Genomic DNA, 15209 nt, shown 5'->3' on the forward strand with positions numbered 1-15209 from the left:
GCTCTACTGGTAAGACTTTTTTTTCTTTAATGTCCATTATTATGGTTTTCTTTTAAGCTAAAAATCTCTTGGAGATGATTTAATAAAATGTGCTGATGCCTTGAGTATTTTAAAACAGACTCAATGTGATCTATTCAGTTCATTCAGAAACATTTTTTGTGTGTGCAGACAAGAATGTTTCCCACGACAGTAAGTGTGTGTGTCTCGCATCCTGATTAAACAAGCCATAACAGCACCTTCTGGGCCTATAATCTACTCTTTAAAATGAGCATTTAAGGTCAAAAGCACATTGCATACAGTAAAACAGAGTGCTTAATGACCATACCCCAATAATATATTGTACTTTCAAGCTAATTATCAGAGTAATTTACATGTGAAATACCCAAACTATTAATGGGTATATGCCTGTTAATGTGCTTATTATCTAGAAGCAGCTGTTATGATCCTGCTAAGCTCAACTATTCTCCGAATTTGAAGGGAAGGTAAATTTTAAAATATGTCAATAAAACTAAGAGCTCACTCCAACCTAGAATGACTCCAGTGAGGGGGGAAGGGAGAGGGTAGTGTGGGCAGCTAGGTCAATTCCACTGCAAGCCCAAAAGCTGACAAGTCTCCACATGCGTTCAAGTCCATGGCAGATTAGGTGCAGGCTGACTAAGGGTGAGCCCACAGCCATTGCACATCAGCGTCGAAAAAACCTCCAGACTGGCAATGCACCTTTTCCCTTGATCTCCAACTCATCACCAAACAATCTGCAGACAAGACTCAGAAAGTGTTTTATTCAATTGAACACAAAATGCCTGTTATAATAACGTCAAGCCTTTATCAGAAATCAATACATGGTGAGGATACACAGCCAGAACGAGCCATCAACATCAGCAGTATAAATTTTAAGTAACTTTTTTGATTTCTAATTCAATGTGCAGAAGAACATAAAACCAAAAGAGCAATTTCAATTTCACAATTCACAGTTGATTGGTTTTAATCCCATGACACTTTTGTCATTTCTGTAGCCCCAGAACAGAAGCAGATTTCCAACACGTGGACTGGCACTTGGCACCAACCGCACACACCATGTTAAACCCCTGTAGGACACTGAGAAATCATTTTAGGGAGCATCCCCAATTTCACACAGTTTTGGCTGGCTTTTATTTTATTTTATTTTTTTTTAGCTATGGACTTTACTAGAGACATTGTTCTAGCGAAATAGCACAAACTGTTTTAAAAGCTTGCCATGCCATTAAATGAAGGGCTTGAATGTCACCCTTGCTTTTCCATGATTTTATTCTCTAATTTAGAACAGTAGCTGCACTAAAATGCAACCTTAACAGTGAAAGCAAAGTCGTTTTTGCTTCTGGACCTAGAGCATACAGCCAAGAGAGACAATGTGTATTGTCTTAGCAGATAAAAGGAATGCGTTAGAGCAGTCTGACATACTCTAGTAAGGCATTTCAAAGCAGACACACCATACCCAAATTAAATTATTGTGGGCGGCCGAGGATACCACAAGGTAAACACCAATTTACACAGAATCAACATGAAATTCTTATAAAATGACACACGGATTTACAAAACCACAGGAAGGAGCTCAAGTACCAAGAGAAGGCAAACAACGATCAGCCCCTCTAAAAGAGTTTTGTTCCTGTACATGCCAGATTTGCAGAGTAGAAATAAACTTTCTATGTTCTTTGCCCTAGGATATTATCATTCCTTCTGACATATGGGGTTACTTCTCCTTAAAAAAATAGATCATGTAGAGAATATACATATAACCAGTGATATAGAACATTTATTTTCACTAGTGAGGGGGTCACTTAAGCACTTACATAGAAAGAATTATGAATGAATCATGAAAGTCATTGAAATGCAAAAATAAATCCGATAAAAACTGCATTCATTAGTATTCAACAGTAAAGTTCTATTTTCAGCAACTTCATTGGCTTAATGGGAACTACGACCATGAAAAGATCTTTAAGTTCAAAAAGATACGAAATGCCTAAAAAGGAAAAGTCTAATTACTAAAGATTCATAATTTCCTTTGAAGGGCCCCAAAGAAAATGTTATTTTAGAAGCCTTGAATCTTATCAAAATAGCACAAGTATAAGATTCAAGAACATTGAAGTTTCCATTCTGACATATCCATTGCATCTTCATGCCCTGGAGCAAGTCACTTAAATTCTTTACCCACCAAAAAAAAGTGCCATAATAAAGGCATATGTAAAAAAAAAAAAAAAGTTTTCCAGACAGTACTAGAGTAAAGCTAAAGATGGGTACTAAGGCTCACAATTTCAACAACTCATTGTACAGTACAGTCATTTTCAATCCTGCTAATTATGGCTGGAGGAAGCATGGGCAAGTACCATTGTCAGGGAACTCAAAGGCTTTAGAGAAATGAATGGTTTTAACTTTCTAAACTACTTAATCTGCTCATCTAAAGTTATTTAAAACAACTAACCATCTATGGGTTTGACTCTATACTTACTGGTAGAACAGGTGAAAGTAGTGAAGGAAACATGATTAAGATGAGAAAAGCAGCAGCAGGTTGAAATGAGGTATACGCTGATTTAATAAACCCCAATCAGCAACTTACAATTTTTTAAAGAAGCTGCATAGTTCAGCAACATACATCATAACAACAGGGATAAGGGAGAAATTATTGTCATGAAACTTTAAGACATATGACAACTAAGCATTTAAAATGACCAACTCAAGAAAACTTCAGTTTGAAAGTTGTCTTCCCTCACTCTAAACACATACAAAAACAGAAACTGGAAGGCTAAAGTCCACACAAGAAAAACTGTATGTTAACTGGCTCAGGTTATCAATTTCATGAGTTCAAGAAACATATGATCTAAACTTATCATTGAGATGCTGCTTTTTAAAAGCTATTGATATTTAAACAAATATTAAATTCTAGTTAACGACACCTATGCTAAAGTGTTTAAGGTAAATGTATTGTCTGAAATTTACATTGAAATGTATATTTAAAATATACTATGGAATGGTGGGTGAATAGAGGATTGGATAGCTATGTGGTAATACAAATATAGTAAAATATTGATTGTAGAATCTAGGGGTGGGTGTATTGTAAAAAATTTTTGATGTGTTTGAAAATTTTCATAATAAAATGCTAAATTTCTACAATAAATTTAGTAGTACGTTTTAAAGACTCAAAGTACTCAGCAATTTGGAATTTTAAAAGTTATCTGAAGTAGGAAAATTTTCGCTTTAAGAGTCCTCAGACCTGATTTGGGAAGATGCTTTTTTTAACGTAGAGACAAAGTAACATACTTAATACCTACTGAGCATGACAATCTCTTCCCTCACTTATTTGTAATACATAATTCTCTTCTCTCTACACAAGACACAAGCTCTTCCCAACCCACCACACCACCCTTCACTAAATATAAATGTAACACAGATAAAGGTGAAAAATAATCTGTGACTGTTGCCAGTCTAGACAGCTGAATTCATTTTCATGGTGTATGGTTCCTGATCAACACTAATAATACTTTTATTCAATATCAAATTGAGACAGCATTAAGAGGGGGGAAAAAAGGTATAGAACATAGAATTCACACAGACCTTTGCCTTTCCAAGCTTCTGTGTAATGAACTGTGATTAATGACAATAATTATAACATCTCTTCTCTCTGTGAAATGCTAAAACTTGCTAAAGGCACTCATATTCTGGGCTTAACAAAACAGGGTCACATGGACTATAAGCCAGTATTTTGTTGTTGTTTTGGTGGCTACCCAGAAAGGGGGTTTACAATGATCCTCCTATTCAAAATGGGAAGAAAAAGTCAAAAGAGCTATCAGAACAAATATATGGGAAGCTATTTACACAGATATTTGTCCATTTTGTTAGACCGATAACTCCCAATAGTAGGGATCCACCGCCAAAAATAAAAGCAACAACAAAACACTATTATGTATGAAACTCCGTAACAGTGATTTGGCTGGTGCTAAAAAAAAAAAAATCTTTGTAAGGTAGAATATTTTTAAACATCTCTTCAACATTAAACTTTCCCTATACTAACGAAACATTTGTCTAATTTCTAAAGTAGCTCTGTCCTTATATGTCTCACCAAGTTCTTTACCGAGTACTTCCAGCTGAAGTTCTGAGGAAACAAAATAGATTAGGTTCCAAACCCACCTTTCCTAGGCTGCTCTGTGGAGAAGGCTATGCAGGACGATTACAGTTCTCCCATGATCTAAGCAAACTCATTTTACACAGGTCGCTGGACAGTCCTCAAACTGTCCGTTGCTCATTGTTCCAGCCAATTCGGAATCATAAATCCCACAGCTAATCCTTAAACTCTATCTTCAGAGGAAGATTATATATATATATATATATTTGATCTCTGTTCAAAGTGTAGCTGGGTAACTACAGCAAGTGTACCAGCCACAGAACAGCTCTGCAGAATAAGGTGGAAGATCTCATGCTTCCTTTAGCTGTTCAAGTCAGAGGGACATAAGGATGACCTCAGCCACGATTCTTCACTCACTCTCAGAGTTCAGAATCCGAATTGGTTTTCTACGTGTACCATCTCATTAGAAGGGGAGAGAGTGAGGAATTGGAGGAGGAACTTTTTCAAAATGGGTGGTACACAAAAAGTATTCACTTAGAGAATTCAGTGCAAGAGGAGGCAGGCAGACAAATGTAATAAACAACATGCACATATTTACAAGTTGCAGTATGTGATGTACAAAGACAAGACCAGTAACGTATTTTCTGTTCAATGTGGAGTCAAAAGGAGTACATGGCACACTCAGTTTTATAGCTTCACTTTTTTGGGGGGGGGGGGGGGAAACAACACTTAGAAGGCATATGCAATCCAATCTTTTAATTGGGACATGGAATTTTTCCTTTACAACTTCTTGCCCTCAATATGTTAGCAGAGTTTCTGTCATCTTCTCACAATGACAACTTACACAAAGATATTCACAGAGAAGATAGACTTGGATGCCATGAGTTCTTGCAGGTGATTACTGAAATCTATTTAATTTAATTGACTCCAGATGTTCCGTCAGTTGGGCCTTAGTCTGTCCTTGTACACAGCATATAAAAGACACTAACATGATTCCTGGGGAACACAGGGTGCAAAGTCTCAAGCACGTTACAGAGCAAGACTGGACTTCACAAATGAAATCAACAGAGATCACAAGTCACGGACTGCAGTAGTCACAACAAGCTCTCCAACAGGGAAAACACCGTCTATGAGGGATGCGTGGATATGAGAAACTGCACCATGTAGAAATGTCTTTATTCAGGCATTTCCTTTCTGACAGCCTCACCCTTTGTCTCACCTATGGAACACAGACCATCGCAAGGTATCGAGCCCAACCCACTGTCACAGAGATGTGTAGGGGCTTTTTAGGGGGATGTGTATGTAACTTCTATAAATGATCACGGAAGTTATTTACCAACTTCCTAGAGTTTAGAAATTAAGGAGCAAACCAAGTTATTGTAGGCAATATGGTATCTAAAGTGTTCATATAAAACAAACACATAGCTCTTTTTTAGTGCAAAGAAATATAGCAAGTAAGAAATAACACTATAGATCTTTTTTCTTTCAAAGAAAATGCGTTTATGCATTCCTAACATCCATTAAGAGCACTGGGAGACTGGCAACCTGAACACGAAAGGCCAGGAAAACACATCAAGGCCTTAAACCCACTGGTTTTTGTATATATAATGAAATTATTAGGTGGGGAGAGTGAGGAAAACCCTTCCTTTAATTTTATTTGCAAAGGAAAAACTGAAAGTGGATGAATGTCACTTTTACAAAATGCAAATTCTTATCCACAATCTTTTACTGTTATCTGAAATAAGAATTCAATGAAATCTTCTCTGTGGTAACACATAAAAGCATATACCTATAATTTTATACATGTGTCTGTATGTATATAAATACACATACAGAGAGAAGGGAAAATGGGATTTTTAAATAATCATAGAACCAAGTGGCCAGCACTGTAATATTAAAATCTACCAAAAAATTATACTTAGCAGCAAAATGAATAACGTACTGACCAATAAAATAAATTCTAAATTGCCCTAAACTCATCAACTGTATTTTATAAATTACTGCACAAAGGATTATTTTGCTAAGAGTCACCGCTCTAAAGAGAATCTCAACTGAATATTATTCTTCTGTTTCTGGGAGAGAAAAATATTATTAAATAATTTTACTTTTCAAAAACCATCACTCCAACAGAAGAGTGACTTGATACTGTACCAGAAGTTAATGACAAAACTGAATTTTAAACATGAGTCTAGAGCAGGGGTGGGCAAACTTTTTGACTCGAGGGCCACAATGGGTTCTTAAACTGGACCGGAGGGCCGGAATAAAAGCATGGATGGAGTGTTTGTGTGAACTAATATAAATTCAAAGTAAACATCATTACATAAAAGGGTACGGTCTTTTTTTTTTAGTTTTATTCATTTCAAACAGGCCGGATCCGGCCTGCGGGCCGTAGTTTGCCCACGGCTGGTCTAGAGCATTCAACATTGTTTAGAAGTATTAAAGAAAGGAACTGCTATAATTTTCCTTCTCCCCATCTCTTTGCATATAGAATTCTCAAAGGAAAACGGGAGTTTGGCATTTTTTAATAAGCAATCAAGTATGAATTGACCATAATGCAAAAATACTGCTCAACATAAACTTCTTTGTGGCCTTTCAAAAGAAGTATGGATGAGCACCCGCCTTATCCATGTAAATACAGTAAGTAGGTAAAATACAGTTAATGAAAGTTCATAGAGTACTCCATTACTTAATCTAGACATACATTAGAGCTTTAAAAAAAATACAAAACTAGTAATACTGCTGTAATTATCAGATAACAAGTAATCTATAATGTATTTCTACTATTTTCAAGGAAGCTGAATTAGAAAGAATGAAATCAAAGTTCATGTATTTTTATACTTGAAATGATAATGAAATTGAATCAACTTTTTAAAAATTCCTCTCTATGAAACAGTATTTTTCAGGACAGCCAACTAACAACACACAGATGAATGTAAGTAAAATATAAGGATCAGTGTATCTACAAAGTCTGCCAAACCAAATACCCAGAGATCTAAATTTATGACTGAGGCCATCATATAAGTAACAAGTTATTATCAACTAAGTAACTCTAAATTGAAAAATTAAACACATCTTTACATTTCCTAAAACCAGCTGAAAAATATTTTTTTAAAAAAATATCGTATCTATCTTAAATTCATTGGATATTCAAATGTGGGGCTTGGAAATCCCACAACATAGATGGGGCATGAAAATGACCTTATGGGACAAGCTAATTCAACCGGGGTGATGAGGATGGGGAAAGGTAGCATTTAAACATGTGAAATCCATAACTGGATATGAAGTTACACTGTTTGGAAGTCCACAAGGACATTGGAGGTGTCTGAATCCAAGAAAACCTTCATCTCAATCATGGGAAGACATGATAAGAGGAAAAATGTCCTGGGAAAGACCCTAATGCAGTTTATAATAGTATGTCCTACCGACAAGATATTGAGTTGAGGTGAGGTTCCAAAGGAGCCTTGGGAAAGTGAAATCTCTGCTTACCTGTTTTTACTGTGATCTGAAGAACTCAATAAAATCCTTAACAGTACACAAAATTGCAAAAGAAGATGAGATTTTTAAATAGTTAAAGCTCTAAGTGGTCAGGCTTCTTACTGACCAGAACTTGGTCAAGATAAAAATTTATTTTTCATGGGGTAGGGAGGTCACATGCTCTAAGTAACTCAACACAGCTGACCTGAAAAAGCATCATGACCTAAGAAGCACGCTCTTGTCCTTCCCCAATGTTGACATCTCACGGTACCACTGCAGTTACATGTATTAACATTAAGCAGAGGAAAGTACTTATATCAAAAGGACCACAAAGCAGGGCATGTTGACAGAAGGCAAATAACAGGCAGGACGAGCTGCTCTATCTGAACACAACGATCCCTATACATAGCCCAGATTCTCCATCTCATTCCTGTACCGCTGTTCAGACACCTTGCTTTTATGCTGCTTGCTCTCTAAATGATGCCGGAATTCCACCTCTTCGCCAGCCCCAACATTGCACATCGAGCAGTAAAACTGGCCACTTGGAGTAACGCACATGGCCAGATCACGCGGAATTCTCTGCCGAGAGCGGCGATTGAAGTACGGACCTGCCAAAGCAAGAGACGAAAGTAATTTGTTCACTTCAAAATAGTCACTAAGTGAATGACAACAGTCTGATCAATCATCACTATAATTTATATGTTTTAGTCATTATAAAATTCTCAGATTCCTAGCTTTAAAAAAAATGTGAAGTTAATGGATTTTTTAAATTACAATTTTATACAGGTTCATCTAAAAGCTAATATGATTCTTCCAACTCTTGTCAAAAAGGTTACTGTAGAGCCAAACCCAAATTCTAAATGACAATGTCTCTAAACAGTAGGTACAGTTTTTAAAGTGATTTAATTTCCCAGCATTATATGGTTTAATAATTATGCCAACACTTTAATCCAAAAATTTTATTTCTAAGAATTATCCTAAGAAAATATTAAGAATTCTTGCATATAGATTTATCAGTGAGGATATTTATTTCATCAGTATTTATAAAAAGCATTTTTGGAAGGATGTGAGAAAAGAAGAGTTCCAAAAATACAATTTAAAAAATTACAGTAAAAACTGCAATGGAAAACCATGCTGTCACCAAAAGTAATAAAAATATTTTAGTTACATGAAAATCCTATATAATTAAGAGGTAATATGCAAATTGACCATCATGACCTCACACGAGATGGCCGCCCCCATGTGGTCATAAGATGGCCACCACAAGATGGCCGGCAGGGGAGGGCAGTTGTGGGCGATCAGGCCAGCAGGGGAGGGCAGTTAGGGGCGACTGGGCCTGCAGGGTAGGGAGGGCAGTTGGGAGGGACCAGACCTGCAAGGGAGGGCAGTTGGGGGCGAACAGGCCAGCAGGGGAGGGCAGTTAGGGGCGACCAGGCCTACAGTGGAGGGAGGGCAGTTGGGGGCAACCAGGCCTGCAAGGAAGGGAGGGGAGTTGGGGCGACTAGGCCTGCAGGGGAAGGGCAGTTGGGGTAACCAGGCTAGCAGCAGAGGGCAGTTTGGGGCGACCAGGCCTGCAGGAGAGGGCAGTTGGGGGCAACCAGGCCTGCAGGGGAAGGCAGCTGGGGGATACTGGGCCTGCAGGGGAGGGCAATTGGGGGTGATCAGGCCAGCAGGGGAGGGCAGTTGGGGGCGATCGGACTGGCAGGGGAGCAGCTAGGCGTCGACCAGGCTGGCAGGGATGTGGTTAGGGGGTGATCAGGCTGGCAGGCAGAAGCAGTTAGGGGCAATCAGGCAGGCAAGCAGTTGGGAGCCAGCAGTCCCAGATTGTGAGAGGGATGTCCCAGATTGGAGAGGGTGCAGGCTGGACTAAGGGACACCCCCCCCTGCAGTGCACAAATTTCATGCACAGGGCCTCTAGTGTGATTATAATATGCTATTAAGTGAAATAAGAATATCACAAAATATAATCACATTTCTATTTTAAAAAAGTATTATGTAGAAAGAGTGGAATGACATATGTAAAAATGTTGGCGGAATTATTAATCATTTTCTTTTATTCTTTTTACATAACTGACTCCTTAAGTTGGACCAATAACTTATTAATTTTATGCTTTCCTTTTCTACTATAATAAATAGTTGAGGCTTTTCTCAAAATATTGCTTTCACTTCGTTCTACAAATTTAATATATTTTTATTGATGTTTGCTTCTAATATTTTTAATACTCTATATAATTTCTTCTTTGGCCTATGAGTTATTTAGAAGTGTTTTTAAATTTCCAAACAACTGGAAATTCTGTGTGATTTTTAAAAATATTTTTTTTACTGACATCTCACTTGTTCTCCGGTCAGAGAACATAGTCTAAACTACCTTCTGATCTAAAGTTTATTTCATCTAACTTTAATATTGCTATTTCAGCTTCCTTCATTTTAGCTCATTTTTAATCTAATTTTATAACCTCTGGGTTTTAACTGAGAATTTAGTAAATTTACACTTATTACAATTACTGATATATGTTTAGGCTTTTTACAACTATATTACATTTTTGTTTCTATCTGTCCCTATTTTCTATGCTTCTCTTACCTTTCCAATTAACTGTTTTCATTTGTTGTTTGTTTTACTATTCACATGAATAACCTACGCTGGTATGTGTATGCACTGGAGACTGGAGCAGAGGGAGGATGAGGGACTACTCAGTCCTACTTTCCCTCCTCAAGATAATCATCCCTATAAACTAGTTGTTCTGAACTGAAGGTGTATACGTAGGAAGCATTTTCAAAGTACATGTATGTCTGGGTCCTACTCCAAATGTACTGACTGAAAATCTCTGAGTCCTGGTTCAAGCATGTGTATTTTATAACAACTCCCCAGGGCAATTCTAATTCACTACCCTGGTTAAGCACCACTGCTATAATGCTTTTAATTTTCCTCAATATATATGGATTTAGCACAGTGCAACCATAAACCAAAAAGCTCATTTTTATAAGGGATTTTACATTCCTCAGCTGGAAAATACCAGAAGAAACATAAAGGAACCATAATAAAACATCTTAAAACATAAACTATAGTTTAAAATAAAAATAAGTAATATACTAAATAGAAAATAAATAAATAATTGAGACCTGAAATAAACACCAGCTTGAAAAGCCACTAGATCAATTCAAACAAAGCAGCTTACCCCAAATTCTCAGGGCTATCTATTACCATTAAAAGAAGTAAAAATAAAGGAGACCATTTGCAGCAGTAGCCAAGGTATGTGGAAATTCACTGGATACCTGTATTATTCTGTACTGTATACATATTTCTCCTATTAGGCATCATTTTATATTCATTCCCTTCTTTCCGGGCCCGCCGTTGACCGGCCTCTGAGGATTCCCTGAAGAAAAGAAATTTTGAAAGAGTGAGACTTCTAAACAGGGATCCATTTCAACTCTTTCTCTCTTCAGACACTCAGTCTCACACAACACTTCGGCCTCAGAGAAAACGGCAATACCTACGAGAATGAGTTACTCTGAGCTTCCGCCAGCCGCAGTCTCTTGGCATGATTCTTCCCTTGATAGTGAGCCTGAGCCACAGCTGGAGAACTAAAGGAGGCATCACAGAGCTTACAGTAATCATTCTCTGTGGCCAGGATCACTCGGCCACCCGGCTTAAAGGAGCCCATCTGACATCAAAGACATAAGAAACAAGGTTACAAAGAAAAATCTGGAGCATTTCCTTCTCCTCCTCCAGGTTCCTTCTAAGGCTAGGAGACACTTAGTCATGGTTTTGCAGGACAATCACCAATGTAACAAAATCATGAATGGCTCATTGCTATCTCCAATGAGGAATTAAAAAAAATAAATAAAACCCAGAATGGAAAATTTAAGGTAGTATAGGTAAAGGCTAAAATCGTATTATCAGAAAAAGTCAAGTCAGCCCAGAATCCATCCATAAGCATTTACTGATCACCTACAGTTAATAGGGCTTGCTACCTAATGCAGAAGTTATATACAGATATATATATATATATATATACATTACATACATTCAGTGGGGCCTTGAGTTACGAGTGTCCCGACTAACAAGTTTTTCGAGATACGAGTCGTCTCTCGGCCGATTTTTTGCTTTGAGTTGCGAGCTAAAATTCGGGTTAAGAGCCAGCTTCAGATACCCCACAGCTAGTTGGCGCAGCGAACGTCACAGTGAACGACACAACATCAGCCCAGCATCACGTGTCTCACTCGTTCACTTTATGATTTGACATATGAGTAATTTAAGTTACGAGCTCCATCATGGAACAAATTAAACTCGTAAGTCAAGGCCCCACTGTGTGTGTGTGTGTGTGTGTGTGTGTATATATATATATATATTTTTTTTTTAAATGAGCCCCTGCTCAAAGAGTCTACAAATTAGCTACAGATACAATATTATTAGGGGAAGATAATCAGCAGACCCAGCCAACTGTATTCAGGTTGGAAAACAATGAGTTAAGGGAAATCTAATATAGTGCCTGAAAGGTAGTATGCACTCAATAAAAGTTATTGGGCTAATAAAAAACAACAAACTAGATTCTGTCTGGAGGAGAACAAAATATATAAGAGTCTGGAAAGCATATCACATCAGGACCAGCTGAAAGAAATAGCACTGTTTCACCTGGAAGGGAAGACTTTCTGGACAGAGGAGAGCTGTCTTCAAACACCACAAAGGGCTGTGCTCTGAAAGAAAGCTACGGCCGGCTGTTTGCCCAAAAGAGTGGAGCTGGCTGAAAACAGTCCCAGCAGAGAGCAGCCATCCAGTTCTAGAGCAGCCTTCAGGACTTAGTACTGTGACAACGACACCACCAGAAGATCATTCTGGGAACTTTCCTGTCCTCTGATTCTGTGTTTAAGACATCTCACTTACCCCCACAAATTCTTGAGGATGGAGGAATGGCTGGTATTGCTATCCATACATTAAGTACCGGACAGCTGGCATTCAGAAAAGTAAAATTATACCGTGATGAGTAGAGGTCTAAGATCAAAAAACTTCTTGCCCCACCACATGTAACACCCTGGACAAGTTACTTAGCTTACCTGTGCTTCTAATAAGCTTCCAGGTAAGACCGAGGTTGCTGGCCCATGGATTACCCTCAGAGTAATAAGGCCAATACCGCTAAGTTACTGCAAGCATTCCATGAGGTCAGGGCCCAGGACAAGAATGAGGCAAGCAGGCACTTGCCATGGGCACAAACTTTAAGAGAGCATCAAAAAAAACCAACCCAACAATCAAAAATAAATAATATTTTAATGGAATATTTTTATAAATGCAAAAAATCAATGAGGAACAAAATATCAAAATATTAAATAACAACAGGATCAGTAACTGCCATGCCAAGCCATAGAGCAGCCTGAGGCAAAAGGAAAATCAGTAATATTTATCCTATGTTTTTTAACCATTGAATTTTTTACATTAATTTTGAATTTTGAAAATAGTTATCTAGGCCCTGGCCGGTGTTGTTAAGTGGTTAGAGCAGGGGTCCTCAAACTTTTTAAACAGGGGGCCAGTTCACTGTCCCTCAGACCATTGGAGGGCCGAACTATACTTTAAAAAAAAATTATGAGCAAATTCCTATGCACACAGCGGCGGCAAAAACACCCAGTGGGCCGGATAAATGTTTTTGGCGGGCCGCATGTGGCCCACGGGCCATAGTTTGAGGACCCCTGGGTTAGAGCATTGGCTCATGCACTAAAGGGTCATAGGTTCAATTGCTGGTCAAGGGCATCTATCTGGGCTGCAGGTTCAATATTCAGCCCCGGTTGAGGTGTGTTAAGAGGCAACCAATCGATGTGTCTCTCTCGCATAAATGTTTCTCTCTCTCTCTCTCTCTCTCTCTCTTTTTCTCTCTCTCTCCCTCTCTCTTTTTCTCTCTCTCTCCCTCTCTCTTTTTCTCTCTCTCGCCCCACCTTCCACCACCCTCCTTCTCTCCCTTCCACTCTTCCTAAAAATTAATGGAAAAAATATCCTTGGGTGAGGATTAATAACGGCAAAAAAATAAATAAATAGTTATCTTGACTACTGAGATTTTAGTCTCCCTCTTAAACTTCATGCTGAAATGTAATGCATCCCTCTCCCCATCCTAGTCCCAGCCCTGAATGAAACAATGCGTGAAAAGTGCTTAGCAGAGTACCTGGCATAGTAAAGTACTCAGTTAGACTTACTATTTATGACCATTGTATTGTTCTAAAGACAAATAATACTTCAAGACAGATTAAGGAGTAGAATCCCTATGTCAGAGGCTGTTAAAGTACAGGAATACCTTGCTTGAAACACCTGCTCTATCATTCAAAGAGTAAACAAAACTCTGCTTTCAACCAGAAAGTGTTTCTACAGGTTTTCTAGACAGAAGTTTTAAAAAAAAAAGAAGAAGAAGAAGAAGAAGAAGAAGAAGAAGGGGGAGGACACACAATCTCAAGAAATTGATCTTAATAGAAGGCAAAATATAAATTAAATGGGATTAACTGCAATCCTATATAATAAAGAGGTGATATGCAAATTGACCATCACTCCAACACACAAGATGGCAGGCAGGGGAGGGCAGTTGTGGGCGTTCAGGCCAGCAGAGAAGGGCAGTTGGGAGGGACCAGGCTTGCAAGGGAGGGCAGTTGGGGGCGATCAGGCCTGCAGGGGAGGGCTGTTAGGGGTGACCGGGCTGGCAGAAAAGGGCAGCTGGGGGCAATGAGGGCTGCAGGGGAGGGCAGTTGGAAGGAACCAGGCCTGCAGGGGAGGGTAGTTGGGGGGAACCAGGCCTGCAGGGGAGGGCAGTTGGGAGCGACCAGGCCTGCAGGGGAGGGCAGTTGGGGGGAACCAGGCCTGCAGGGGAGGGCAGTTGGGGGGAACCAGGCCTGCAGGGGAGAGCAGTTGGAGGCGACCAGGCCAGCAGGGGAGAGCAGTTAGGGGCAACCAGGCTGGTAGGGAAGAGCAGTTGGGGGTGACCAGGCCAGCAGGGGAGGGCAGTTGGGGGTGACCAGGCCTGCAGGGGAGGAAAGTTAGGGGCAATCAAGTCGGCAGGGGAGGGCTGTTGGGGGCAATCGGGCCGGCAGGGGAGCAGTTAGACGTCGATCAGGCTGGCAGGGGAGTGGTTAGGGGGTGATCAAGCTGGCAGGCAGAAGCAGTTAGGGGCAATCAAGCAGGCAGGCGAGTGGTTGGGAGCCAGCAGTCCCGAATTGGAGAGGGTGCAGGCTGGGCTGAGGGACACATCCCCCCATGCATGAATTTCGTGCACCAGGTCTCTAGTAAAGATATAAACGTTTAAACAATCTTTTGTTCTATTCAGGGTTTGTTGGTTTTTATTCTAGCTTAGCCTAGACCAGTGATGGCAAACCTATGACACACATGTAAGAGGTGACACGTGAACTCATTTTTTTGGTTGATTTTTCTTTGTTAAATAGCATTTAAATATACAAAATAAATATCAAAAATATAAGTCTTTGTTTTACTATGGTTGCAAATATCAAAAAATGTCTATATGTGACATGGCACCAGAGTTAAGTTAGGGTTTTCAAAATGCTGACACGCCAAGCTCAAAAGGTTTGCCATCACTGGCCTAGACTCAGGGTCATTTAAGCCCGGATTTTGAGAAATGCATAGAGAAAGACTCATGAAACAATATTCATTTCATCATTT

General features: G+C 39.2%; 1 protein-coding gene across 2 annotated transcripts in view; it reads right to left on the reverse strand.

Moving 5' to 3' along the window:
* Window positions 1-753: 753 nt before the first annotated feature.
* ZMAT3 (zinc finger matrin-type 3) overlaps window positions 754-15209 on the reverse strand; it is a 38201-nt gene continuing 23745 nt past the window's right edge. For both annotated transcript variants that reach the window (XM_059687077.1, XM_059687076.1), the window contains 3 exons: window positions 11063-11229; window positions 10841-10941; window positions 754-8175 (listed from right to left, as the gene is read on the reverse strand). In XM_059687077.1, the coding sequence (XP_059543060.1) occupies window positions 7967-8175; window positions 10841-10941; window positions 11063-11229 (477 nt within the window). In that variant the 3' untranslated portion in view covers window positions 754-7966. The remainder of the gene's footprint in view (window positions 8176-10840; window positions 10942-11062; window positions 11230-15209) is intronic.

Source organism: Myotis daubentonii, chromosome 3 (genome assembly GCF_963259705.1).
Source record: "Myotis daubentonii chromosome 3, mMyoDau2.1, whole genome shotgun sequence".
NCBI lineage: Eukaryota > Metazoa > Chordata > Mammalia > Chiroptera > Vespertilionidae > Myotis > Myotis daubentonii.